The 26338-nt window shown below is 47.2% G+C and overlaps 1 protein-coding gene across 2 annotated transcripts in view; it reads left to right on the top strand.

Annotated features, from left to right (window-relative positions):
- Positions 1–26338, top strand: part of P2RX4 (purinergic receptor P2X 4) — a 105994-nt gene that overhangs the window by 21908 nt on the left and 57748 nt on the right. For both annotated transcript variants that reach the window (XM_077461987.1, XM_077461988.1), the window contains exons 5-8: positions 2878–2974; positions 3091–3171; positions 15551–15692; positions 18872–19008. In XM_077461987.1, coding sequence (XP_077318113.1) covers positions 2878–2974; positions 3091–3171; positions 15551–15692; positions 18872–19008 — 457 coding nt within the window. The remainder of the gene's footprint in view (positions 1–2877; positions 2975–3090; positions 3172–15550; positions 15693–18871; positions 19009–26338) is intronic.

Here is a 26338-nt window from a genome sequence, read left to right as displayed (position 1 = left end):
GGGGGTCCCAAAAAGCAGTTTTGTGGAGGTTGTCTGTCTGTCAGCAGGCAGCTCGGTCTTATTTTTGCTCTGTTCGCCGCATGGCACCATTCCCGCGGCCATCTTGGATTTGGGAAGCTATAGATTCCCCTGGTGAGCTTCAGCAGCCATGGATTCCTATTGATTACATTGGCGGCCATTTTATTAAAGCCTGAAGCGCTGTTGGAGCTGCTGCTGCTGACAGTGTGTTTTTCTCCTCTCTGCAACTGGGAACCTCCTAGGGACTACAGGCACTGTTGGCATTCACAGAACGCCCCAGGGTGGTGAGTCTAGCGCTAAATACCCCCCCAACCCCTCCATGCAGCGACAGCAGGAGGGTGGGGCCTTCACTGTCCTAAGTCCCCTTGCAGGTGACAGACAGGATAGGGTCAGCATTGCTTCACAAACTGGTGTTTCTTCCCCCAAAATCCAGGCTATAGCAACCGGGTCACCTGCGGTTAGTGTGGTGCGCATGGACACCCTGATGCCGTTCCTTGACTCCTACGTTGCTAAGATAGAGGCGGCACATGGCAGGAAAGGTGCATGTAAGAGGCCCCCAGATTGGCCTCAGCGGGCCTGGTACGCAGACCTGGTGCGCCTGGTGGCAGACGCTCCCTGCCGACTGCCGTTGCGAGAGGACCTCCTATCTCAAGGTCCAATCTTTCACCCTGCTTTACCATCACTGGCTTTAACGGCCTGGCTGTTGAAAGCCAGGTCTGTCGGACTGAGTGATTCCAACTATGCTGAGGGCGCGGAAATCTTCTTCCAGGAAGATATACCATCGTACTTGGAAGGCCTATATCTCCACGTGTGAGGAGAAAGGGTGTCATCTGCGCTCCTTCTCTATATCCAGGATCCTGCTGTTTCTTCAGCAAGGTGTAGACCAGAGGTTGGCGTTGAGCACCATCAAGGGGGGCAAATTTCAGCTTTGGTTGTCTTTTTTTTTTTTTTCAGCGACCCCTAGCGTCTCACTCATTAGTGAGTACTTTTGTTCAGGGGGTGCGCCATGTAGTCCCTCCAGTGTGTCCTCCGTTGCCTCCGTGGGATTTGAACCTGGTGTTGGCACTTCAGAAGCCGCCGTTTCAGAATATCAGGGAGATTCCTCTGTTGACCCTTTCACAGAAGGTGGTCTTTCTAGTGGCCAGGAGGGTTTCGGAACTGGCGGCCTTGTTCTGCAAGTCGCCTTATCTGGTCATACACTGGGATAAGGTGGTGTTGCGTCCGCAACCGCCCTTTCTACCGAAGGTGGTCTCGGCCTTTCATATCAATGAGGACATTGTATTACCATTGTTGTGTACTAAGCCAAAGCACAAAGAGGTGGCCCTTCATGCTCTCGATGTGGTTAGGGCTCTGAAGGTGTACTTGTCTGTCTCCGCTTCCTTTTGGAACTCAGACTCATTGTTTTTCGGTGGCTGGTCCTAAGAAGGGCATGGCGGTCTCGTCGGCCACCATTTCCAGGTGGATCAGACAGATTGTATTCCAAGCCTACGCCTTGAAGGGGCAGGTGCCTCCTTTTCCAGTCACGGCCCATTCTACAAGAGCAATCGGAACGTCTTGGGCCTTCCGACACCAAGCGTCTGTCGCTCAGTTGTGTAAGGCGGCGACCTGGTCGTCTGTCCATACGTTTACCAAGTTTTACAAGGTACACGTCAGTGCATCGGCTGGTGCTGGTTTTGGCCGCAAAGTTTTGCAGGCGGCCGTGTAGTTGCTATTGAGTTTTTTTCCTGTTTTTTCGATAAAAACACAGTGCTGTTTCGTTAATGCACTGTTGCATTACTTCGGCAATGTTGTGATCTGGGGGATCACTCCTGTTGAGGATGCCCGGTTTTATGGTGGAGTTTCCACACACTGCTCTTTTTTTGTGGGTTTGGTTTCACTAGTTCCCACTTGCCATGGTGGATGAAGTTTTTAATGCTGTTTTTTCCCACCCCTTGTTCGCCACTGCTTGGGGACGTCCCATGTAGTTACAGAGAGGAGCTGTGTCGGTTGGTGAATATAAGAGAAAATGGGACTTTTGTACGGTACTCACCGTAAAATCCTTTTCTCTGTAATTCACAGACTGACACAGCACCCACCCCTCCTTTTTTCTACGTTGTACTGCTTTGTTGACGTACTGAAGCTGCTAGCAGCAGGAGGAGGGTTGATAGCACAGGGATTAAAGTTCTGTGTATTGTGTAAGAACAATTTTGCCTAGTTTCTCCTAATGGCAAGCTATACAACCCATGTAGTTACAGAGAGGAGCTGTGTACAAAAATCCTATTATTAATGCTAGTCTCCCATTGTATAAACTTCAAGGGATTGTAAAGTGAATTTACAAAAAAAATAAAAATAAATAACAAACATGTTATGTTATACTTGCCTCCACTGTGCAGCTCGTTTTGCACAGAGTGGCCCCGAACCTGCTCTTCTGGGGTCCCTCGGCGGCTGTCGAATGCATTAAGGTGAAAAAACATTTACCTTTACAACCCCTTTCAGCTTTGAAAGAAACCTCCATTGTTTGATGCTATTTAGGATCGTTGGATTTCCAACCTACTGACCCTTGGCTCTGTAACTGCAAACTATCAAATAATTGTGCTTTCTTTGTCTCCTAAGACCTGATGTTATTTGCAACGCATGACACCCACTGCACTGATTTTCTATATTTTCCTGTTGATTGTGAGAAACGGCTCAGGGAAGTTTTCTTATAGTCATTGTTTTTACAGAGTGCATAACTGCATTAATACTTTATTTTTTAAAATTAAATAAATAAAAACAAAATTCAATTTTGTTCTGTGTGGTGGTTGGGTTTTTTTTTTTTTTTTAATATATCTGCATGACACTTTTTACACAGTGGCATTTCATTTACATTCCACTTTACAGGTTTACAGACTGGACGGTGTGTACCTTATAACAGGACAGTTCGCACATGTGAAGTTTTTGCCTGGTGTCCAGTGGAAAATGACATGAAGGTGCCAGAGTGAGTGACCCCCTGATTTGACAGCAGCAATAATGCTACTTGTCTTAGTATAATTTTGTTCTAGACTGTTTTTATGCATTTATTTGGCTCACTTGTATATTCATGTCTTGTTTCAGACCTGCTTTTCTGAAGGATGCTGAAAACTTCACAGTTCTCATTAAAAATAATATCTGGTACCCGAAATTTAAATTCTCCAAGTAAGTGTAAAATGAGTTTTTTTCAAGTTGTCTTCCAGGGCGGCACCCTGAGAGATGACTGGTCCCACCTGACAGGAAAGCAATGAGCAAAGAGGTTAAAACCCCCACCCCTCCCTGTGCTCCTCAGTTCTAGCTTGTGTTTCCCCACAGCGAAACCATTTTTATTTTATTTTCCCTCAGGCCTGAAGCCTTGGGCTGGTGGTCTCCCCCTGGAAGCCGGACTGCAAGCTTATGAAGCTTTTTGGGTCCGTTGGGTTTTTTGCTTTTCCTGGGGGGGGGGGGGGGTGGTGTCTCCCTATCTTCTCGGGGGGGTAGCAGGACTGGAAGAGACCCCCTGAGGATTGAAGAACCCTGGGAACGGTGGGGTACCAAGAACTTCAGGGACGATTTTCTTCTTGCTCCTATCCCCCTTACTTGCAGGCATCCATTCTGTAGGGTGACCGGGTGGTCGGATTTCCTGTGGGGATATGCCGGTTGGCTTTCCCCGACTCCTAAAGGCTCCTGTTAGGTCACGCGGCAGCTGGCAGGGTAGATGGTGCCGGTCATCTCGGTGAGCTCAGCGTCGTCTTTCTGGTGCTCAGGAGAATGGCATCACATCCTCTCCAATGCCGTAAATGACGCTGCCGTGTCTCCCGCATAATTTCCGTTCCGGGCTTCATGTTGATGGCGGCGGCGTTGCTGAGACAGGAGCGGAGATCTGACTGGCGGTGGAGCAGGTGTCGACGCCCTGCTCTTGTCAGTCCGGTCACTTCCGGGGGATTCCTGGCATGGTGGCTGGTGGATCGACAGAAGAGGCTTGCAGTGGCTGCAGCCATGGAGGAGGCCGCAGGAGGTGAATCGACCTGGCAGGGGGTAATGGAGGAGGGGACCCCAACTCTTGCCCCTGTAGGAGACAGCAAGGTGCATTACACTTTCGTATGACTAGTCACTCTTTTTTTTTTTTTCCATTAAACAGGTAATGTTTATTGAACATTATTGCAAAGATTACAATCACAGTGGCATACACCGAACATTCAAAAGGTGTTGCGTCATAACCATAACAGTAGATAAGAGACATTTCTCCATTACATTAGCCATTATGTATCACAGCCAAGGAAAGTCCTAACATTGACATGGTATTTACTGTAACATTACATCAAATTCCCTCATCACACGTGGCAGCCTCCTGCAGCCATCTATCCCATATTCTATGATATTTAGCTGGGCAACCCCTATTTTTATATAAGAATTTTTTGTATGGGAGCGTAAAATTAACTTCCCGTTTCCAGTCCTCAACCCGGGGTGGAAGGGGCCTCATCCACTGTCTAGCTATCACTTTTCGAACAGAAAACAAGGTTTCCTGCAGGAAAGTGTTAGTAACTTTATCTAATACGTCAGGAAATATCCCTAGTAGACAGGGTTTGGGGTCGAGAGCCAAGGGCGAGCCCATAACATCATGTAGAAATGATACTACCTATTTTCAAAGTTCCTGCAGTTTGGGGCAAGACCAGATAAGATGGAAGAACGTCCCAGTCTCAAAAGTACACATCGGGCAGAGCACAGATTGATTCGTATTATATTTGGCGGTCCTGAGGGGGGTGAGGTATGCTTTATGCACTATGTAAATCTGAGAAAGCCTGTCTTGGAGCCTAGAGGACACCAACTTGCACGTCTCCAGAGCCTCCTCCCATTCCTCGTCTGTCAGTTCACCCACATCACCCTCCCAGCAGGACTTCAAAGCATACGCTAGTCTCGCCGAGACGGGGGCCGTAAGCATACCATAAAAGCACGAGATAAGCTTTTTGGGATCAGTATCCCTCACTATGGCGACAATAGGATTGGGAGCAGGCCGAGGCAATGACTGCGAAAATTGTGCTCTAAGTGCATGCTGAACCTGTAGGTACTGAAATAGCATAGTGTTTGGAATACCAAATTCCTCCTGCAGCGCCTGAAACGTTTTAATAGTACCATGGTGAAGCAGGTGATGCAGGTAGTATATTCCCCTCGATACCCATAACTGAACACCCTGGATCTTTTGAAGTTCCGGCAATTGTTTGTTATGCCAAAGTGGGGTATAGTCATTTGGTGATGTAACATTCAGTTTAGTGGATGCCAGATCCCAAATCCTTCTGTAATGAAAAAGCATGGAGTGTTTACCTGGCCCCACGACAGAGCTCCCCGCCCCCGTCGAGATAGCAGCTATCGGATCATCTGCAATTTGTGCCCAAGTAGGGCAGAGAAGGGTAAGAAAACATTGTTTCAGTCTTGTCTACATGAAAAAGCTGAGACAGTTGTGAGGAAACATAGTAGTGATTTAGATCTGGGAGAGCCATGCCCCCCATATCAGTCGGGCTTTTCAAAGCCTGCCAAGCAAGCTTGTGTCTATTATTCCCCCATACAAAGGGCCTGAGGAGACTTTCAAGGGATTTAAAATAGTTCAGCGGCAAATATACCGGGGCATGCCACAACACATACAGTATTTTAGGTAGTAGGACCATTTTAATCAGATAAACGCGCCCCCAAACCCCAAGAGGGAGGCGAGACCAGGCCTGAATCTTGGTACGCACCAGGGAGAATAATGGTTCTACATTCAGCGCAATGTAATCTGCTGGATTCCTAGAGACATATACACCCAGATACTTAATAGTGCCAACTCGCTGAAGAGGCAGACTGGCCTAAAATTCTGACTGTGGAAAACTGTCAATAGGTAAAATTTGGGATTTTTCCCAGTTTATACGAAGACCGGAAAAGCTACCAAACCACTCTATCATGTGCAGGGCCTTTGCGAGGGAGGGGCCAGAGTCCGCCAGGTATAACAGCGTGTCATCAGCGTATTGACTGATTTTTTCGGTTAGTCGACCCATCGTCAGTCCCCTGATCTCAGGGTCCGCACGAATCGACACCGCTAAAGGTTCAGCAGCCAAGGCATATAGTAGCGGGGACAGTGGGCACCCCTGTCTGGTACCCCTACTAAGGCCAAACGCCCGGGAGGACCACCCATTCGCCACCACCTTAGCCGTTGGGTGATGATACAGCAGCCTCACCCACCGGATAAAGTTCGGGCCAAAGCCGTATCCTGCTAGACACTTCCACAAATACTCCCATTCCACTGAGTCAAATGCCTTAGCCGTGTCAAGTGTCACTACCACACGCTCACCTACCGCCTCATGCGTTGCCTGTAGATTTATATAAAGCCTGCGTAGATTGAACGACGTATTCCGCCCCGGCATAAAGCCCGCCTGGTCAGCCTGAATCAGGCTAAGGATCACTCCGTTCAATCTAGTAGCGAGTATTTTAGCTAAAATCTTAATATCTACCTGCAATAGGGAGATTGGGCGGTATGATTCCGGGGAAACCTGGATCTTTTCCAGGTTTGGGAATCAAAACTATCGTTGCCTCCCTTATGGACGGAGGCAATGTCAGTGTATCAAAAAGACTCCCGTAGAGGGCGAGAAGCCTAGGCGCCAGCACGTCTTGGTAACGGGAATAAAATTCAATGGGAAGACCATCGGACCCCGGTGACTTGGATTTTGCAAATTCTGCAATAGCACCCACTATTTCATCGGTGGTCAGAGGAGCCTCCAGAGCCTGCACCTGTTCCTCCGTAACTTGGGGGAGGGAAACCTGAGCCAAAAAGCTGTCCATCGGAGTGGTGTCGGCTGAGACTGTAGTGGTGTATAAATCCGCAAAAAAGTCCCGAAATCTAGCTGTCACCTCAGAAGGGTCCGTGATCATTGTATCACCCTGACCCTGCAAAGAAATAACAACCGGGGGCCTGTCTTCCCTGTGCACCAAATATGCTAGCAACTTACCAGCTCTTTCCCCGGATTCAAAATATTTTTGTTTGGTAAAAAAGAGTTTCTGTCTGGCCTTGTCGTGGTGCAGCTGGGAAACCACTCTCGACTGTAGTCTAAGTGCATCAGCGTTTGCCGTAGACGGGTCATCTATGTAGGTGCGTTCCATGGAGCTCAAATCTGCCTCAGCCTCAATAATGACAGTAGCCGAGTCAGCTTTGAGCCTATTAATGTGGGCAGTCAGCACCGATCGAGCGTGTAATTTAAATGTATCCCACACTGCTGGAACTGAGGCCGTGTGGTCATTATCCTCAAAATTTTTTATCCACTCCGCCTCAATTGTGTCATCTTCGGGTAATAATGTCAGCCAAAACGGATTTAGCCGCCACGCCCGCAGAGGCCTACCCAGGGGTACGTCAAGCACTACAGAGTAGGGGCTGTGGTCCGAAAATAGTCTGGGGCAGAACAATACTTCCCTGAGTCTGGGAGTGAGTTGTTTAGATATTAGTATAAAGTCAATACGGGAGAGAGAACCATGTGTGGGTGAGAAGCATGAATACTCCTTCTTTTGAGGGAATTTGTGTCTCCAAGTGTCCACAAGGTGAATGGTGGTTATAAGCCTGGACAACCTGGTGGTCCCAGCTTGCCCCATCATCAACTCGGGGGGTTTGAGCCTATCCAGGGAAGGGTTAAGCGTAGTGTTGAAATCCCCCAGCCAGATAACAGGAACTGCCGGATGTCTGGACATAAAAGACAGTCCCTCGATAACCAACGTCATGGTAAATGGAGGGGGGATATAAAAGGCCATAATAAGGTAGGGTTCCCCATACAATTTAGCATGTAGAAAAACAAACCTGCCCTGTGGGTCAGTAAGAATTTCGCAAAGTTCAAATTGGACAGACTTAGCTACAAGTACCGAAACCCCCCTCGAATGAGACGTGTAGGTGGAATGAAATGCCCACCCAATCCAAGGGCGTTTAAGGGCCATTTGCAGTCCACCCTCCACATGCGTCTCAACTAGCACCATCACTTCCACCCTCCTATAAACGCACCCCAATACAGTTGTGCTTGATCAAGCCCAAACAGGGGCTGCATAGGCAGTAGTGGTAAAAAACATTCAGTAAAATCAACACTTAGTCCAGATACATGCTTCAACTTATTTATAGTAATCTTCTGCATGGAAACCCTAACCAAACCACCCCCCCTCCCCCCACCCTACCCTGCACCAACCCCAACTTGTGCGGGCATATTCCCTGAAAAACCAAACATGTCTGGCTGGGAAAACCAGTTTCATTAAATCAATAAGAAAATTTAGGACAATAAGTCTGAAAGAGGGTCGCGGCCACCGGTACCAGAGGGCAAGGCAAAGCAGAGCCCCCTGTATAACAGCACACAGTGGTGACCCGGGTAAATAGGCAAAAGTGTCAGTTGCTGTCCAGTCCCAGTGACCAGCTCCCTCATAACAAGAAGAAGACCCAGCAGACAATGGAGCAGTTTTCCGCTGCACCGTGCAATTAGACCGTAGGTCTAACATGTCTCCCCTTGCTCCGGGAGAAAAAAGAAGAAAGGAAAAAAAGGAAAACCAAAATTGTTGAAACAAAACAAACAGGTATGTATTGCAGAAGAGTGTCCCTCAACAGGGACACTCAGAAAAAAGGGAAAAAGTTGATCCATGAACGTTGACACCATCAGCAGGCGCAAATGTCCCAGAATCGGAAAGTTCAGCAGATCTCAAAGTAGAAAGGGCATAAAGGTAACATACGCCTCAGATGCAAGCACCCTAGTGATAATAGAGCAGCAAAGAGAGATCAGGCAACCTGCCACAGTTCCAGGACACCAGGGGAAAAACAAAAAAAATTTGTTAGCTCACACGTCCCAAAGGGCTCAGGCAGCTCCATCTTGAGGCACTCTGCGTTCCAGCCATGCTATGACCTCTCTGGGTTGTTCAAAGAAGAGCACCCGGTCTCCTGCCTCCACCCTAAGGCGTGCTGGGAATAGCATAGAGTATTTCACTTGCTGTGCACGTAGTAATCTTTTGGCCTCCATGAAACTCTGTCGGCGTTTCTGGACGTCCGCGGAAAAATCAGGAAAGATTGCAACTTTAGTATTACCCACAGGGATATTACCCTTTTCCCGGGCCATGCGGAGGGCAGCATCTCTGTCCTTATAGTTCAGGAGTTTTGCAATAAAGGTGCGTGGAGGTGCACCCTGAGGTGGAGGCCTGGCAGGCATACGATGCGCGCGTTCAACCGCCAGCATGGGGGAAAAAGACTCTCGGCCATAGGTACTTATCAGCAATTGTTCCAGAAAAGTTGTGGGGTCCTTACCTTCAGCCCCCTCCGGAAGACCAATCAATCGGATGTTACATCTGCGTATGCGATTTTCCATTTCGTCCTGTTTAGCAATCAGGAGGTCTACTTGCTTCTGCATGTGGTCAGCATCATTTTGCAGTGGTGGGAGAGCGTCTTCCACATTGCTAATACGGGTCTCAGTGTCCCTTACCCGGTCACGCAGTTTCTGAAAGTCCTGCCTCAATAAAGATATGTCCATTTGCACTTCCTCAATTTGGGATGTAAGGGACGTGCGGCATAATGTAATGGCTTCAAGAAGCCTGTCCGTGTCTCCCGCCACACGCGGCCCTCCCGGCTCCTCCGCGCCGCCATTTTCCTCCCCCTCCTCACTCACATGTCGGCGGTATTGTGACAACCGCGCCGCCGCCGATCGTTGGGATTTCGAGGGAGACATATGCGCCGGAATGGAGGGACGCCTGCCAGACGTGTTCAGGTAAGTATCGGTGCTGTGGTGTCACAGGATCAGCGTGGGAGACAGGATTCCTCGGCGGAGCTCCAGAGACACGCATCCTACTCCATGCAAGGTCAGGCCACGCCCCTGACTAGTCACTCTTTTAGGAGAGAACGTCACAGCCCAGGTGGTCGCCAAATGACAAATTACCCCAGGACCATTCTAAGCCCTTTTGCTACAAATGAATCCACAAGATAGCAATGAAAGAAACGTCCCAGGTCATAAAGGACTTTCTCTTCGTATAGATGGAGATGCTGTCAATCATAAAAGCCTTCCAAGCAACCCTCAAGTCCAGGGAGCCAGAACCTCACACTAATAGCGAGGGTTCTTCCTCCCAGGAGGGCCCTTCCACTCTCAAGGTGGGTGGTAGTCTTGGGTGCCCTGAACCCCTGAGATCTCAGGACTCTGAGGAAGAAGAGGAGGCTAAAGCTCCTGATCACAGTTCTTCTGACGAGGGCTTAGAGGACAGTCAGGGGGAGGAAGAGGAGGACTCTAGATCCGGCAGATTTATATTTTCCGCCAACAATATGAAGTGGCCTCCTTAGGGCAGTATATGCTTCTGAGGATATTCAAGAACCCACTGCACAGGTGTCTGTCCAGGACATAATGTATTGAGGCCTAGTTAATCCCCAGTCCAAAGTTATTCTGATTCACCAGGCCCTTAAAAGGGTTGTAAAGGTAAATATTTTTTCACCTTAATGCATTCTATGCATTAAGGTGAAAAAACATCTGACAGTGACGGCGCTCCCAGTCCCCCTGTTTTATTTCCCTGACCCCTCGAAAGTCCCACGCTCGCCCCGACGTCCTCCTCGCCACTCAGCCTGGCCACTGATTGGCTGGAGTGGATGGATTGAAAGCAGCACAGCCATTGGCTCGTGCTGCTGTCAATCACATCCAATGATACGGCACACTGTGAGGCAGGGCCGAGTGATACAGCGAGCGGCTATAGCCACCGACTGCATCGCTGGAGCACACCCGCAAGTGCTTCTCACCATGTGAGGGAGCTCGCATGAACGTGAGAAGTACTTTCAGGAGGAAGCAGAGACAGCTGCCAAGGGACCCCAGAAGACCAGGTTCGGGGCCTCTCTGTGCAAAACGAGCTGCACAGTGGAGGTAATTATAACATGTTTGTTCTTTTAAAAAAAATAAAAAATAACTTTACAACCCCTTTAAGGATATCATTCTAAGGGAATGGAAGGGACCATAAAGAAAACTGTTAAAGTTTAAAACTTGGAAGTGAAGGTGCCCCTTCAGGGATGAGGAGGAGGAGGAGGAAAGATTCTTTAAAAATCCCAGGTCAGATGCTTCCTTTGCCCAGGTCTCTAAACACTCAGACCTTTCCTTTTTGAAGATACGGGTAACATTAGGGATCATTGGGCGAGGAGAAAATTCTGGACAGCCGCACTCGAAATCAATGCCTTTATTAAAAAGAGGTAATAATCCAAAAAATACAAGCCACAGCAAACAAGGGAATACAGGAGCTGATGCGTTTCACACTTTCAAAAGTGCTTATTCATAACGGCTATGAATAAGCACTTTTGAAAGTGTGAACCGCATCAACTCCTGTCTTCTGTTTGCTGTGGCTTGTATTTTTTGGATTATTACCAGGGCTCGAGTCCTGTGGGAACGGTATCCCTGCACTTTTTTCACAACAGCAATGCCGTTCCCTTTGCAGGACTAGAGCCGCCCGAGCCGATCAGGGATGGACTGGCCATCGGGACACCGGGAGATTCCCGGTGGGCCGATGGCCGGTTTCAGCCGAATCTGCGGTCCGCGGCAATATACCCGTCAACTGCCGACAGCTAGCGCCTGACAGATAGATCGAGATGCATGCAGAGTAGCGCAGGAAGCTTCTGTCTGTAGTAAGTTTTCTCTCATGTTGCGCAGCGCTGCTCACTCCCTGGCGGCCCCTCATCTCTTCTCGTCTATCCCCATTGGCTTGTGACATCATCTGGGATTGACGAGAAGAGAGGAGGGTCCGCCGGGGAGCGAGTGCCGCTGCGTGACGTAAGAGAGAACTTATTACAAACGCTTCCTGCACTACTCTGCATGCTGGCTAGTAAGATCCCCTGATGTGCCCCCTTATGTGCCTTGTGCCCTGATGCCTTGTGCCCTGATGCCTTGTGCCCTGATGTTCCTTGTGCCCAGATGTACCCTGATGTGCTGTGCCCTTATGTACCGTACGCTGATGTGTTGTGCCCTGGGCCGGTCTGGATGAAGTCCAGGGCCACATTTTTGTCCCAGTCCAGCCCTGGAGCTGATCCTTCACTAAGCGGTGATGGCCAGCATCGCCGCATAGTGAAGGACGGCGTCCTCCCCTCCCTCGGTCCTCTTCCTCCAGCAGCCGCTGCTATACTATATAGGACCGCGCCTGCCAATCTGCAGCGCTATATTCCTGCTGCAATACGGTCATTGGCTGCTAGACCTGCCATTGTCCTACCAACCAATGACATCACCTGTGCTCCCCGCCCTCATCAGCAAGTTCCTCTGCCCGACTTTTGCCCCCCTGCAGCGTGCTCCTTCCTCAAGGGCTTATCCAGGTACACGTTTTTCTACTTTGTGATGGCTCAGTCACAATTTTGATGGGGAACTCTGGGGACACTCTGATGGGGGGGGGGGGGGGGGCTTTCTGATGGGGGGCACTCTGATGGGAATACATGCTCTCTGTTGGAAGGAATAGTCCCCCATCATTGGTGTCAGTGGGAGGAATCGAACGAGGGAAAGATCATCACCCATTGTGGTGATTATTCTGTTAGTTTGACAAGTTAACTTATTTTCTTTTTGTAAACTGGCACTTTACAATAAATGTTGCACTGTATTTTCTGTGAAATATATATGCATATGAGCGTATAATTTTTATTATTTTTTTTTGGTGGGAGAGTGGATCTTGGGTGGGAGTTCCCACACTTTCTACCCCAGGACTTGACCCCTGATTATTACCCTGTTTTTAATAAAGGCATTGATTTTGAGTGTGGCTGTCCAGAATTTTCTCATCGCCCAATTGCCTATGCTTAGCCTGCACCTGCTGTTCCTATTCTGAAGAGAGCTACATTTCCAGACACTCTTCCTAGAGCGGCATCCCTCTTCCCCTTGCTCCTAGACTTTTAACATTGGGGACCAGATGGACTGTCGGGCCAAAACCCTCCTGCACAGGGCCTGGGAAGCCAATGCAGTGGCTCCTGCCTTGGCTTTCGGCCTGTGTGGCTAGGAATGTTGACATGTGGTTCATCAAACTGAGGGACCATGTGGCGAGAACCTCTAAATCCAACCAGGTCCTGGACTCCCTAGAGGTCATTGTTAGTGCAATAGCTTACCTGGCGTATGCAGCGGTTGAAACAGCATGGACAACTATAAAGTCGGGGGGGCCCTGCTGAATTCTGCAAGGAGAGCCTTGTGGGTGAAAACCTGGGAGGGAGCTAATGCACCAAAGACACGGCTGTGTGGACTCTCCTTTTGAAGGTTCAGTGCTTTTTAGCACTGGGTTGGAGCAGGCTCTGTCTAGATCGACGGGGTGGAGTGTCTCCTCTTCCCCAGCCAAAAATCTACAGATGAGGACTTCAAGTGATATCCGGGTGGGGGGGGGGAAGGCTTTCCCAGTGGGAAGGTCATACTCAGAGCCCCCACATCTTACAGATAATAAGACAGGGCTACAGGTTGGAGCTCCCCTCCCCCGAGTTTCCTCTTAAGCCACCTTCCCAAGAATTGAAAAAAAACGGTGGGTCTCTTACAAAGCATCAGGCAGCTGGCGCAACAGAGGGTCATAGTTCCAGTTCCAGCGGAGCAACGCAGACAGGGATTTTATTCCCACATTTTTGTAGTCCCAGAACCCTCTGGAAAGTACCGCCTCATAATAAATATAAGAAAACTTAACAGGTTCCTACAGTACAAGAAATTCCGTATGGATGGTGTTTATACTCTCAGAAGGCACTTCCTGAAGAATGTGTTTATGGACACTATAGACCTAAAGGACATCTACTTTCATGTCCCCATTTTTTTTTTTTTCAGAGCATCAGGCCCTTCTGATATTTGCAATTTTCCCCTCCGGGCATGGAGTGCAGCATTGGCAGTTTTGTGCCCTTCCCTTCGGTCTGGCATCTAGTCTAAGGGTGTTTACAAAGATCCTTGCAGAGGTAGTGGCATATCTCCACCTCCAAGGGGTAGCGCTAATCCCCTATCATGGCAACATCTTGGTTTACAACCAGAGTCGAGATCTCCTTACCGACCTGGAGAAGGTAGTAAGTACCATGGAGTCCCTGGGCTGGTTAGTCAGTTAGGAAAAGCCATCTTTGATTCCCGCTCAGACCAAGGTCTGTTTGGGATTCCTGGTAGATTCAGCAGCACAGAAGAGGGCCTCATGACAGCAGTATTATCCCTCCTAGGAACAGAACAGATCTCCTACAGAAAGATGAGTCCTCAGCTTGATGACATCTTGTATTCCCGTGTATTGTCAGCAAGAGAAAGCATGTCCCTGGTGCTAATGAGCAAATTTCTGCCATGGAACCTAACTTTCGTTGTAGAAGCCCTAACCAAGGCACCGTTTTGAGCCATTGGCTAATATCCCCCTTAAATTACTCACCTTCAATACAGCCTTCCTACTGGCCGTCACGTCGTCCAGGAGGTTAGGTGACATCCAGGCTCTGTCAATAAGAGCTCTTTTTTTCTATTTGAGGACAGGGTTGTTCTTGGGCAGGGTCCCCTGTACCTTCAGAAGGTATCCTCAAGGTTTCACAGGACTCAAGATATTGTCCTCCCTTCTTTGTGTACTAATCCTTAGCATGAGGGAGAGGGTTCCCTTCACTGTTTAGATGTCAGACATCTGTTGATTTCTTTAGAAAATCCAGTCACCTTTTTTTAGTTTTTTTTTCAGACCCAAAAATGGTCAGCAAGGCAGTTGGGCAAGATGGATCAGGCAGACCATTAATATAGCCTATGAGCAATCTGGTAGAACGGTTCCCCCCAACCTCAAAGCACATTTTACTCAGTCTCTGGCGACCTCTTGGGCAGAAAGAGCCAGAGCGTTGGTAGAGCAGATATACAGAGCAGCTACGTGAACAAGCCAGAGCACATCTTCCTGAGACACTACAGGGTGGAGTTGCTTTTGCCTCAGGATCTGGTGTTTGGTAGAAAAGTTCTACAGGCTGTTGTCCCTCCCTAAGGTAGGCCTGAGCTACTTCAGGGTGCCATCCTGGAAGACGACTTGAGAAAATAACCTGTTACACTCACTTACCGGTAACAGTGTTTCTGAGAAGTCTTCCAGGACGGCAGGCCTACTACCTACCCGTTCTATTGGTATAGTTGAGCTGATATATAAATTTGAGGTGTTTTTCACTCTTGTGCACTGGTGTGGGCCAATACTTTTTTCCACAACTGAGGAGCACAGGGAAGGGTGGGGGGTTTTAACTTCTTTGCTGATTGTTTCCTGTCAGATGGGACCAGTCATCTCAGGATGCCGTCCTGGAAGACTTCCCAGAAACACCGTTACTGGTAAGTGTAACAGGTTATTTTTTTGTATAAGGTAACTTTTTTTTTTTATAGGAAATCTTATACACTAATGAAAAAGCAGAACTAACTTAATTTAAAAAAAGCAGAACATGATGGAATGAGTGGCCTCAAACAAAAGCAAATCTATCCTGGTTTTACAAGGCATGGCAGCTTTAAAAGGCATTTTTGTTCTTCCTCTTCCATAGCCTAGCTTGTACATTTTTTATTTTACAAGCCATTTATTTTATTTGATTTAACCTTTTAAACTTGATATTTGATTGGGTCTTCAATTTATCATATATTACAGTATTATTTATTCCCAGGCGAAACATCTTACCGAATATCAGCACTGATTACCTGAAAAGCTGCCGCTACGATCGTGTGAAAGATCCGTTTTGCCCTATATTCCGGCTGGGTAATATGGTGGAAGAAGCAGGAGAATACTTCCAGGAAATGGCTATACAGGTGTGTGTTTAGGGGAATGATAGCCCATAGATTTATGATTTGGGGCTGTCCTAGCTATCGCTGGGTATGAAAAAAGCTAAAGCCTCACCCACATCTACTATAAGTTCCATGGTGAGAATGTAAGGAGTTTAAAGTCTGTTATGCATAATGGGAGCCAGTATAGTCATATGAAACTTATTTTATCCAAGCCTTTTCCTGTCAAATGAGGTGTCGCTGTCAGTTTCCTATGGAGAGACCAAACGTGTAGTAGGGAAGACTGGTTGAGGAGTGGTCAGGGGAAAATGGAGCCCAGCAGATACTCCCATGGGTCACTTTCTCCCTTATCACCCCATGTGCTACAGCTGAACAACACATATAGGAGCAGCAACACAAAAGAAAGGGGTCGGATGGCAGAATGAGGGATTGACTGATCGCATATAGTCCTGCTATACTACGATCAACCTGTTGCTACTGGTTGTAAGTGTAAGCGACTGCTCTCTATGCCTATGTCCATTTTAAAGGAGAAGCTTAGGATTTCTTGGTTCTGGAGGGTGGAGAGTAATGAAGTGAATAAAGTGGATAGGGAAATTTGAAGTCTCTTGGTGGTGTTGCACTCTTACCACTGGGCTGTATGATGCACACTCCTGACCTCTGCACCCTATGCCCTAGGCTGTACATGAGTCAATCTTGACCCCTGCACTATGTGCGCTGGGCTGTTTTGTTACTCCTGAACCCTACATTTTTTTTCCATTGGGTCTGTTGCTTGGCTGTATGTTCTACACAATAATATCACCACCACATCCTTTTCAGTCTTTTGTCACCTGCCATGGAAATTGGGGCATTGTACAATGGTGTTTTTCCTTTTGGACGCCCATTAAAAATTTATTATGGGGCCCTGTAATTTCTAGTTACACCTCTGCACTATCCATTGTTACATTTTTGGCTGTAGACGTACTGTACAAAAAGTTTAGGCAAGTGTGAATAAATGCTGTAAAGTAAGAATGAATGTTTTCAAAAAATATATATTTTCATTTGTTTATATTTATCAATTTACAAAATGCAAAGTGAGCAAACAGAAGAAAAGTCTAAGGGTCCTTTCACACGGGGCGGATCAGTTCTGATCCGCCCCGTGGATATCCGTTTGCTCAGCGGGGATCACTCCGTCGATCCCCGCTGAGCAGGGAGATGACAGGTCCGTCTCGGCACACTGCGCAGGGACAGACCTGTCACAGCGCCGCTCTCCCCTATGGGAGATCGGATGACGACGGAACACAGTGCCCGTCGTCATCCGATCCGCAGACGGATGGAAAAATAGCTTTTTCCTCCGTTACACTTTTTCGGATCGGAGCGGGTCGGATGTCAGCGGACATGTCACCGCTGACATCCGACGCTCCATAGAGCTCTATGGAGCACCCGTTCAGGTCCGCCTGAAAAACTGACAGGCGGGCCTGAACGGGACGTCAGTGTGAAAGGGGCCTAAATCAAATCAATATTTTGATTACCCTTTGGCTTCAAACCAGCTGCGCTTGCACACTTTGTACACTTGTTCAAAGTCAGGGATTTTGTAGGAATAGTCAGGTGTACGATTAACCAATTATTCCAAGCAATGGTCATCAACTGGAACAGAAACAGTTGTAAGGCCTAAAACTGGGTGAGGAATAACCAAACTAATAAGGTGAGGATGTGGAAGACCATTTCATACCACAGGTCATACACCTTGGCAAGATTTGGAACAATAACAAGACACAAGGTATTTATACTGATGCATACAGGCAGATACATATCCATCATGTCACACCATCAGGGAAGTGTGTGGTTGGCCCCAGATTTATTCTGCAGAAGGACAACGACCTCCAATGTGTAGTCAATGTCCTTTTAAAAAGGAGGTCCATTCTGTTCTCTTAAAGGTGAGCAGCTACAAATCCTGTAACAACGTTTAATAAAAGGACTTGCCTGTCCAGAGATACAGGGCCGTCCTCACCTGGGCTGGTTCTTCACTAGCCTTCAGGTTTCCAGCGATGGCATCCTAACTGTGGGCAGCCAGCTATGTGACTTTCGGCTTCACAGCTGGCTGCCCACTGCACATGCACAAGCTGCACTTTGTGACTAAACCTTCAGTCTTCCTGGACCTGTAGACCCAAAAGACTGCGGGAGGGGGAGAGGAGAACTTCCACTCGGATTGGCTAGTTGATCCGAGCAGAAGTGGGAGCGGGTACCTGTCAAAACTAGGTACCCTGCTTCGGTCCCCCCCCCCAATCAAAAAATTACATGCCAAACATGACGGGAGGAGGTCTTAAAGCGTAACTTCACCTTTTGGGTGGTGTTCCCCTTTATGAACTATCTTCAGCATTAAGAAGAACAGGAAATCTTGGAAGTTATGATTTGGCCACCATTGAGCCCTGATCTCAACATCAAGCCTGTCTGGGATTACGTGAATAGAAAGGATATGAGGCAGCCTACATCCACAGGTCTGGGGTTAGTTATCCAAGATATTTAGAATAACCTACCTGCCAAGTTTCTTCAAAAACCATGCACAAGCGTACCTAGAATTGATACGGTTTTGAAGGTGAAAGATGGTTGTACCAAATGTTGATTTGATTTAGATTTCTCCTTTGTCTGTTTTACTTTCTATTTTGTTAATTGGTAAACACAAAATATTAAATGAGAAATTCAGAATTTAGAAAAAAAATATATATACTTGCGTTGTGGATGCAGAATCCAATGCTGCATTTGTCTCCCGCTGGCTCTGCACTGAGAACTGAACACTCACACTGCTGATCACTCAGTTCTCAGCATTCTGTGATCAAAGAGCAGGTCATAGGTCAGTCACCACTATCTGCTCTGTCCCCCAACCGCACTCTGTGAGCTGTGGAGGGGGCTGGATTGGGCTTTCATTGGCTCAGAGGCTGAGTCAGCTGCTGGTCCAGGGTTCTAGGTGGATTCCCACCATATGGTCAGGATCTTTTCAGAACCTGGACTTGCTCTGTGATGTCAGCCGACAGCAAGCTTCGACACACTGTAGGCTTAAAACTGGTCACAGGAGTGCAGAACGAACTGAACTCCTGTGATCCATAGGAGAAGTACAGCCAAAATTTAGTTTTATTTTTTTTCCCACAGCTGCCTAAAACGTTTGCATATTAGTGTACATTCATTTTATTTGCTTGGCACAGTCTTGTAAAATTGGATGTTTGTCGTGCTAGGGTGGAGTCATGGGAATCCAGATTAGCTGGAATTGTGATCTGGACAAGAAGCATACATACTGTGTTCCAAAGTATTCATTTAGACGCTTGGACAACAGAGAACTAGACCACAATGTCTCTCCTGGATATAATTTCAGGTAAGCAAATACAGCATACTTAACACATTGTAAGGCTAATTTTGAACAAATATTCTTTAGAAGTTAGACATGTCTTTGCTTTTATATGATATGGGCTATATAACAAGATCCCCCTTTTTTTTTTTTTTTACATCTGGATCAGCATGTTACTATGTGTGTGATAGACCTGGTCTATATTCTGTCACATTAAGATGCACAGTGACTGTGCATTTGTTCTGTTAACATTTTGTACCTCTGCTGCTAAAGAAAAACTCCATCTTTAAAGTACAGTAGAATAATTCGTTCCAGAAGCATGCTTATAATCCAAAGCACTTGTATCTCAAAGTAAGTTTTCCCATTGGAACGAATGGAAACTCAGCTAATTCGTTCCAGCGTCAATGCTAGTGTATGTAGAAACGCATGTGGCCAAAGGTGGGGGGAGTGTCGGAGACACTGGTAGTGGCCACGTGCACTACTGCACACCCCAGAGGCTTGAATCCTGCTCGTCTAGTGGGACAATATTTGCAAATCGAGTCAGAATGAAAAAAAAAAAAGTCTCTTATTGTGAAACCCTTGTAAACCACGTTACTTGCAATCCGAGGTTTTACTGTAAATGTAAACTCAACCCCTAAAATATTCTACAAGCTTTAACCTGTTGGGAAACCTGCCATGAATGAGTGGATGTCTGTGCTGGAGCTCTGCTGCTGAACAGTGCTAATCTCCTGCCATCCGGCCCCACTATCGCCTGCTGACAGATGGCTTCCACCCCCAATGCGTTGCTGATCCTCTGGGGCAACAAAAGGACAGGGTAAAAGGCTCAATTTCCCCCTATTCCGGAGGAATCATTCCCAATCTGTGGGGGCACGTGCATGCTCATCTGCCAACATGGTGTCCCAGACCGAGCAGGGGGCCCAAGCCTCTCCTACCCAGCCAGGCCTGGCTGAAGTCCTGGTGGCTATAGCCACCTGTCAGGCTTCTATCACTACTCTAACCTTCAAGGTAGATGCAGTGCAGCTGTGGGATTGTTCAGACAGGACAAAGTAAGATCCCAGCTGTCCTCTGAAGAGCAATGGCTGGGGCATGTGGAGCACACTGTTGAAGACCATTCCACTGATCTCCGTACCCTGCAAACTAAGATCCATGCCCTGGAATACAAGGCTGAGGACGCAGAAAATCTCAACCGGAAGAATAACCTCCACATCGTGGGCTTTGCAGAGGGGGTGGAGGGTCCTCACCCGACGGAGTTTGTGGAGAAGCTGTTGCGTGCCCTTCTCCCTGCAGCCCCATTCTCGCCATTCTATGCTGTGGGGAGAGCCCACCGCATCCCACCCAAACCAGGGCCCCTGGGGACACCACCCCGCACCTTGATCCTGAAATTTCTCAACTTTAGGGACTGAGATGAGGTGCTCCGAGCTGCCAGGGTACAGAAGGACCTCAATTACCAGAACACTAAACTTCTAACTTTCCTGGATTATTTGGTGGAGACACAGAAGCTGAGACGATCCTTTGACCAGGTTAAAGCTGCAATGCGTACTTGGGGCATTCGCTACAGTGTCCTCTTTCCGGCCGGCTGCGGGTCCAAGATGGCGACACCTACCACATTTTTTTACATCACCCCGAAATACATCCTCCTGACTGGAATCGCTACCTCCGCACCTCTGAGAAGTGAGCTTTGCTTCTCTTTTTCCCCTCAATGCCCTGCCGGTGACTGCAGGCTTTTAGTCCCCTTTTGGGCGGCTGATGGTCCCGTCCTGCTGACTCCCGTGCGGGGTTGCCTATGTACACTGCCAAGTTTTGTTGCACCTGTTGTGCCTACAATTTTTCTCTCATGTAACACACTGAAGAACTGTGCCCCTGGTAAACCCAGGTGTTTTTCTGGTTAACCTCTTATCTATCCCAGCACTGTGGAGTTTAATGCTGTGTTCCATATGATGTGTTGCCACCTGTTACCTTTTGGCAACTTCCTATAAGGAAAGATGTGCTGCTATATCCTTTTACAATGGAACAAGGGATGGGGAATCCTCACTACCTTCAAATCCTATGATTGCAGCTTGATGAGCTCTGCTGCATCTTTTGCTATGGCTGCTGGCAGACTCTAGTAGACTGTTAGAGGAACTGCAGGGTTACTTTGTTTACTTTTGGGACACTTGTTCTGGCTGCATGTCCATACTTCCTGTTTCCTCAGAAGGTATCTTGTTATCCTGGATGAAAACTTTCCCATCAATGGTTTATTTATTTTTTCTATTTTGTTTTGCTCTTTTCTCCTTATAAATGCAGGCGAAGCCCTTCATTTTATTCTATTATTGGTACAATCCTTCTATAGTGTTTAGTGTATAGTTTCCATTTCCTCCAAGTTCACAGACTAACTCCACTGTGAGACTACACCCACTGGTCCACACCTCCTATCATTGGGTGTAATATGTTTAAAGGTACAAGCATTCCCTGGTTGGGGACGGGGATGCGGGTAGGGGGAGGGTTGGGGTATGTTTTTTTGTTTTTATATAAAGGTGCTTAATTTTGTTCTTATGTACATGTATTGACATTAGAATGCCTCTATGCTTTGGGTATATAATGCTGTGCAATGTGTGCTATAAGAGGCAAATGTATAATTCAGAAACTGGGCTGCTGCCCCTGTGAGCTGGTGTTTCACCTCATTTTTACCTTTCCACGCTCCCGATGTCTCAATTCACGGTGATTTCCTTGAATGTCCGAAGTCTGAACTCCGCTGTTAAATGGTTGTTAATATTCCGTTTCCTCCAAAAGCATAACCCACATATTTGTATCTTCCAGGAGACACATCTCCAGGGATCAAAAACTATATGCATTAATAAAATCATGGGTGTGCCTCCACTACCATGCCACGTACTCCACCTATGCTCGCGGGGTCAGCATCCTGGTTAGAAAAACGCTGCCGTTTTACACTTTTTGAAGTCAAAACTGACCCGAGTGATAGATATGATTCTGTGTGTGTAAAATATATATATTATAAAATGACTGTCGGGATCTCTGTTCCACCCTCAGCCTCAGTTCAGGTTCTACAGCTTATTATGCAACTTTTGATAGTTTGATACTGATGCGGTCTATCTTATGGGTAATTTCAATATGGTCCCTTCCTCTACTATGGATAGATTGCATACTTCGGCTCGTGACTCTCCTGACCTTCGGCAGTGGGCTGATACCTTTTCCTCTCACAGATGTATGGAGACACATGCGAATTTGAGGAAATTCACTTGCCACTCTGCCACGTATAAGAATCTAGAATAGACCTGTTTTTTGCATCTAAAGGCTGCCCTGTGGCATGTACAGGGCATATCTGTGCTTCCCAGGGATATTACCCCCCGAAACCCAACTTTGGAGACTATCCAGATTTTGGGTGAAGGATAAATGCCTACAGGAACCGCTAACTGCTTCTATTTGTAACTACTGGACAAATAGCCAGGACACTGCCTCTCCAACTGTCCTGTGGGACTCCTTTTAAATCCTGGGATAGGGGGGAATATCTTTCCAAAATCTCACGTATTCAGGAGGCTGTTCATTCCCTAGAGAAACTGGAGGAGAGGGCGACCAGGCTGAAGCCTGAATATGTTTCTACCCAAGATAGTGCTCACTATATAGGTTATGGCAGCAGGCCTTATGGGCGTTATCTACCAGTAGAGTTGCCCAGACTGACAAAGCCTTATTATATTTGGCCCAAAAGGTTTTTGAATTTGGGGGGGAAGAATGGCATTATTGGCTAAGGGTAACATCCCATCCACACCCATCGGTTGTGTTAAAGATGCAAATGGCCAAACCCTGACAGGACCCGACTGCATTAATCTTATTCCTTGAGTTCTTTCGGGACCTATACTCCTCCCGGGCTGATTTCTCACATTCTGACCTATCCTATCTCTTTTCCACAACTAGCTCTAGCAGATAAGGAAAGGCTGGATATGGACATCACCTTGGAGGAGATTCAACTGGCAGTGGGCGATTTTTTCAGGGTGGGAAGGCCCCTGGGGCGGCTGGACTGCCATTCGAGTTCTATAGAAATTTCATGGAGATGCTTGCTCCTAAATTGACCTCTCATCTCATTTTGCATTACGAGACCCTGGAATCATTGCCCGACTCTATGAATGAGTCAATTATTGTGCTGGTTCCTAAACCCGGCAAGGACCCTCAGGATTGTGCACCTTACAGACCGATCTCTCTCCTGAATGTTGATGCCAAGATTTTTGCCAAGCTCTTGGCCAACCGCCTGTCCCATGTAATTGAGGACCTGGTTGATGTCTGGATTCATGCCGGTGAGTGAACTGACATAAGTATTAGACGCCTCTACTTGAATCTAACTATCCCTCATGATCAAGGCTCTAGAGTTATTGCTTCCTTGGATGCCAAAAAGGCTTTCAATTCCCTAAAATGGTAATCTCTTGGAGGTTCTCCATCACTTTGGGTTTGGCCCCTGAAGTTTATCCAGAGGATCCAATTGCTTTATTATGCCCCTAGGGTGAGGGTCCGCACGAATAGCTGGCTCTCTGACCCCTTTCGTCTTTTCCGAGGTACGCAACAGGGTCTCCCCCAGTTTGTTTGCTCTGGAGCCCCTGGCCATTTTGATCGGGGAAGCTCCGGATGTCCTGGGCCTTCGGCTGGAAGAGAGGCTGTCCCTATATGCGGATGATGCATTGCTTTATATATAAATGATGCTGGACCCCCGCTGTTGGCTGCTCTGTGGACTTTTGATAATCTTGGTAACTTCTCAGGCATAAAAATAAACTGGTCCAAATCGGTTCTGTTCCCCATTGATGATAATACTGCCAAATCTGTTGCCCCCTCCCCTCTACGCTGGGTAGATGAATTCCGTTACCTTGGTGTTATAGTGACCAAGGTTTCTACACCCTAACCAGTGGTCTCCAGCCCATCCCCTGTGGGGAAACCCCAGTCTGCCACAGTTTTGCTAGACCCTCAAGTGTGGGGCAGATTTGGCATCATCACTTTGGGTGATGTTATGCCTCAAGGTGCTTTACTGTCAATTTCTGATTTTTCTTAAATTTAAGTTACCCTAGTGGATGTGGTCTACATACCTGCAGTTGCAACATGCCACTAGGACACAATTTCCCTGGGTGCCTCTCCTCCAGGCAGACCCTATTGAACTGCTATCTCCCTGTAAATTAGACAATCCTCTCGCCTTTATACGCTGTACTTCTGGGCACTGACTCCCCTAAGATGGATAGGTGGTAGGAGGTACGTCTGGATCAAGGTCCTAGATTGGTCATCTCTTCCAGGGATAAGCTCATGCAGGTAAAATTCCTCCAAGGGATCTATTCCACACCTCAGAGATTGCATCGCATTTTCGCAGACCGGAACCCCAACTGCCCTAGATGTAAAACACAGGTGGGGACTTTTCTCCATATGTTCTAGGATTTCCGGGTTATATCCTCTTACTGGTCAGTAGTGTTCGGTGAAATTAATCCTCAGTTACAGCTGTCCCTTCCGGTGGTCCCGGAATTAGCGCAGCTCTGGGGTGCACGATGACACGCAACGGTCTCGTCACCAAAAGCTTCTTATCTCCCACCTCCTATTCTATGCCAAAAAGGAGATTCTTCTAAAATGGATCTCACCAGCTCCCCCATCCCTCTCCTCCTGGGAAGCACTGATTGAGGCCGCCCTGCCTATGTACAGAATTAAATAGAGGGTGTCGGTGGAAATATGATAAGGTATGGGCCCCATGGACCTCTACCTGAGCCGCATATAGCATTTTTGCACTGCCCTTTTTGTCTGCAATTTTCTTTTACATGTCCAAACCATATATTCACTTTTTTGTTACAGTGCATTCTGAATGTTATATGCTACTGGAAATACTCTTTTGTTTTTCCTGCTACTGTCTATGATCAACGATCTCTGTTTTGTTTTATGTCAATCTGTATGCTTTGTTTACCCGATATGACAATAAAGCACATTTTGAGTGTTAACCCCCCCCCCCCCCAAAAAAAAACCTACCATGAATATACTTGTCCAGGCACTTTCCGTTTTATAAGGTAATGACGCGCTCTCTGTCCCCCAATTGTGCCTCTGCTTTGTCACCTTGTCACACAGGTTTCCGGTGGAGACTAAAAGTGGCCATTTCAACACACATTACACAGGCATGGTCCACTGGTTTTCCTTACTGCCTTGAAAAATGCCAAGCAGCCATCGCTGAAGTGCAGGTATGTAGCTGGAAAGCGCTGCAATAAGGCTGCAGGAAATTGGCAGTACTGAGATGCAACAAAGGGTAAAAAAAAAAAAAAAGTTATAAAAAAAAAATAGGAAATTATTACTTGTATACAACACTTTAGAAAACAAACATGGGCACCGAAAAGGTCAACGTTTTGGGCATTTTTTTTTCTGCTTGGAATGCAGCCCATAGCTTTCAATAGAACACCGGCACATAACTATAAGTAAGCTAGTGCTGTGTTTTTTAGATCAGTAAAAAAAAAGGAAAATACTGTTCCTACTTCAAATTTTACTCGCAAGTGCTTGTGTATGTAGCGAGTGCCAAATTCCCCGCTCATCCAGTCAGCCTCCAGATACAGACAATGGCGCTGATGGGCACACAGACAACAGCAGCTGCAGGGAATTTTTCTCTCTCCCCCCCTTCTCCTCATGCCAAGTTGTGCCTAATAGCATGTCTGCTGATGCCAGCACTTGATTGGCCGAAGATGGGCCAATCAGAGGAGGATTTTGGGATATGTAGTCCCGAAGACAGGTGGCCCTAGGGAATACTCCAGCAGGGAAACTGCAGCCCCCTCATACCACAGGAGAGTTGGTGCCAGGAAAGTAAATGGGGTTACCCAGGCAGATCAGGGGAGACCACGAGATGACCAGGATGGATGGACATGCTGTGTGGGTGCCTGTACAGACATCGCTGGGCCTTCCAAATGCCAGTCCGGCTTCCTAAAGAGCCTGGTTGTGTAATTACGGTTTGCTTTATGATAAGTCTTTCAGTAAAATACTTTTTGGTTCGCAACAACTTGTATCCATCTACTATTGTGTCTACAGTAACATTTGTTTACCAGGTGTGCCAGAGGGGCTGAGATTGTTTGTTTGTTTTTTGGGTCGAGAGGCAGAACAAAGAACCTAATATTCTCAAGTGGCTCCTTCGGGGGTGGCGCTACTTGTACATCACACCTTCGCCCCTATAATACTTGAAATTGTGGGAGCTAGACAAATTTTTACACATGTATATGTGTGTAGTCATGCACACCATACAGACCCTAATTGCTTTTTTTTCACGCAGGCACTTTCTACAAGGGAGAGCCGTCATTCATATATCAGTATTGTGTACAAATGTAATTTAGTTTACATGTACTTCACTTTTAAATAATGCTTGTTTCAATCT

The sequence above is a fragment of the Lithobates pipiens genome, unplaced genomic scaffold (genome assembly GCF_037356315.1).
Source record: "Lithobates pipiens isolate NorthernLeopardFrog02 unplaced genomic scaffold, aLitPip1_a1.2 Scaffold_3, whole genome shotgun sequence".
Classification (NCBI taxonomy): Eukaryota; Metazoa; Chordata; class Amphibia; order Anura; family Ranidae; genus Lithobates; species Lithobates pipiens.
The sequence above is the reverse complement of the archived record's forward strand: the minus strand, read 5'-3'. Positions and strand labels throughout refer to the sequence as shown.